This window comes from Phytophthora parasitica (genome assembly GCF_000247585.1).
Source record: "Phytophthora parasitica INRA-310 unplaced genomic scaffold supercont2.102, whole genome shotgun sequence".
Classification (NCBI taxonomy): Eukaryota; Oomycota; class Peronosporomycetes; order Peronosporales; family Peronosporaceae; genus Phytophthora; species Phytophthora nicotianae.
The window spans coordinates 140,000-141,902 of record NW_008649088.1 but is presented as its reverse complement, the minus strand read 5'-3'; the positions used below and the strand labels follow the sequence as shown (position 1 = coordinate 141,902).

General features: G+C 42.6%; 1 protein-coding gene across 1 annotated transcript; it reads right to left on the bottom strand.

Moving 5' to 3' along the window:
• Positions 1 to 472: 472 nt before the first annotated feature.
• Positions 473 to 667, bottom strand: PPTG_19044 (hypothetical protein; the record flags this gene model as incomplete). Its single annotated transcript, XM_008917452.1, has 1 exon — positions 473 to 667. The coding sequence occupies one exon, from the start codon at positions 665 to 667 to the stop codon at positions 473 to 475; it is 195 nt and encodes a 64-aa protein (XP_008915700.1).
• Between the last annotated feature and the right edge of the window lie 1,236 nt (positions 668 to 1,903).

The window sequence follows — 1,903 nt, the reverse complement described above, 5'->3', positions numbered from 1 at the left end:
GACTAGATTTTGCAGTGGATACCTCACCTTGCACTGTAACCTCACCCATGCGCATCAACCTTCCTTCCGTTTTGGTGTCCTCAAAGCTTGTTAAACTCAGATCTGTTTGCATGCTTGTTTGAAGGAAAAAAAATGCAAAATATCATTGCAGTAGCGAGCTCGTGCCCTAGTACGGTACAGACCAGAGTAGATTACTTGGGTAGAGGTATACAAGATGTATTTGGTAGCATGCCACCGGTAAGTGCCGGTTGCTCGTGGCCTTCCTGCCGACAAGAGTGTCCCCCCCCCCCCCCCCCAAGGCCTCTAGGGCCAGGCGCAATTGTTGTCTGATCCTTTAAAAACCTTCGCCCAACCTTCATATTTTTCAATTTGAACTTTCATCATTTTGTTAAAACAGTATTCAGTTTTAGCAAATAAAATTAAATCAACTCCTTTACACTTGTGAGAGTGCAAAAAACTAGTTAAATAATAGCTAAGGCCACTTGTCTCGCTGGATTAAGCCGACCACTTTGTCGTGAAAGTCCTCGTCGCACAAATTGATGCTTCTGTCCTCAGCAAACTCATCCAGAAACTCCTCGTCCGACAGTCCATCCTGAACCTCTTCAGCACTTGACTCTGCGCTTGACCCTTCGGAGACAGGTTCCCACACACTGTCGTCGGAATTCATGTCACTGTGGCCTTACTGATCCGGTCTCAGCAACCCAAGCAGCCTTCTTTCACCAGAAAGGGCAACGCCCTGCTCGGACGACACACTGGGACTTGCAAGACTGGTGGGTGGTGCCGGAGTGGAGAAGGCGGCTGGATGCATGTCCATTGCTCGGTTGAGTTCTAGATCGCTTTCGATACACCTTGAGAAAATGGGTCACTGTGGGAACAGGATCTGTTTGCAAAAAAAAAATCATTTAAGTTCGAATTAAACTCGCCAATCTTTGAAGCCGTTTTTCTCGACAACTCAAAATGGTTCGTAAGGATCAGTTTGTTTGACGCCGTTTCATATGCAGACAAAATGTCAAGTCTCAACCTGAAGGTCTTAAACTAAAAACTATCGCAGTGCTGGTGGCTGCTGTATGACTTGCATCTTGTTACATTGATGTGGTAAAATTTCGTCGTCTGGAACCACGTTTCTACTTCGAAAAATCTGATACCGACATTTCTTAAAATCTCGAAAAAGAATGAAATACTGTTACCGACAGCTTAAGACTGTATATATATATATGTATATGTATGTTGTAGCAGAGCTAAAGAGCTTGGCTAACAGGTACATATTTCTACCAGAATGATGTCCGATGAAACGAAAGTGATAGTAAAGTGCTCATATATTGGGCAATAAAGTGTAAATATGCTATTGTTTTAAACAAAACTTAACTCTTTGTTATTGCCAAACACAGCTACCAATACAACTTGATAGTGTATTGACGGACCCCTGCTTTACAACTCCCCCTCGACGCTCAAACTTACAGATCGATTTTGGTGCTACTGAACATGCATGATCGCTCGACTGAGCTTCCGATATCAGCAGTACTACATCCAGTTAGAGCCTTAATAAAAAAAACCGGATACACTATAATAACATGACGTGAACAATCTAGGCACGTTTGGCAATTGTGTATTGATTTTCTATTTGATGCCGTTAGTCGGATAATACATACAATTATCCTATGGTTTGAGACTGTGAAGCTAGTCTCGTCTCTAACTCACCTAAAGCATACTTAAGTAATATGCATTATAATAAGGGCAAATTGCCTTTCTGAAACGGTAGGAACCTGTACTGTGTTTTAGGCAGCAATATAGCTTAGTTATCTTCTAACTGCTCAGTAATGTTCACTTTCTCTTTCACCAACTCTTCGACAAGTCCTTCTACTCTACGTGCTGAAGATGCCCCGTAACAGATACTATGGAAGGA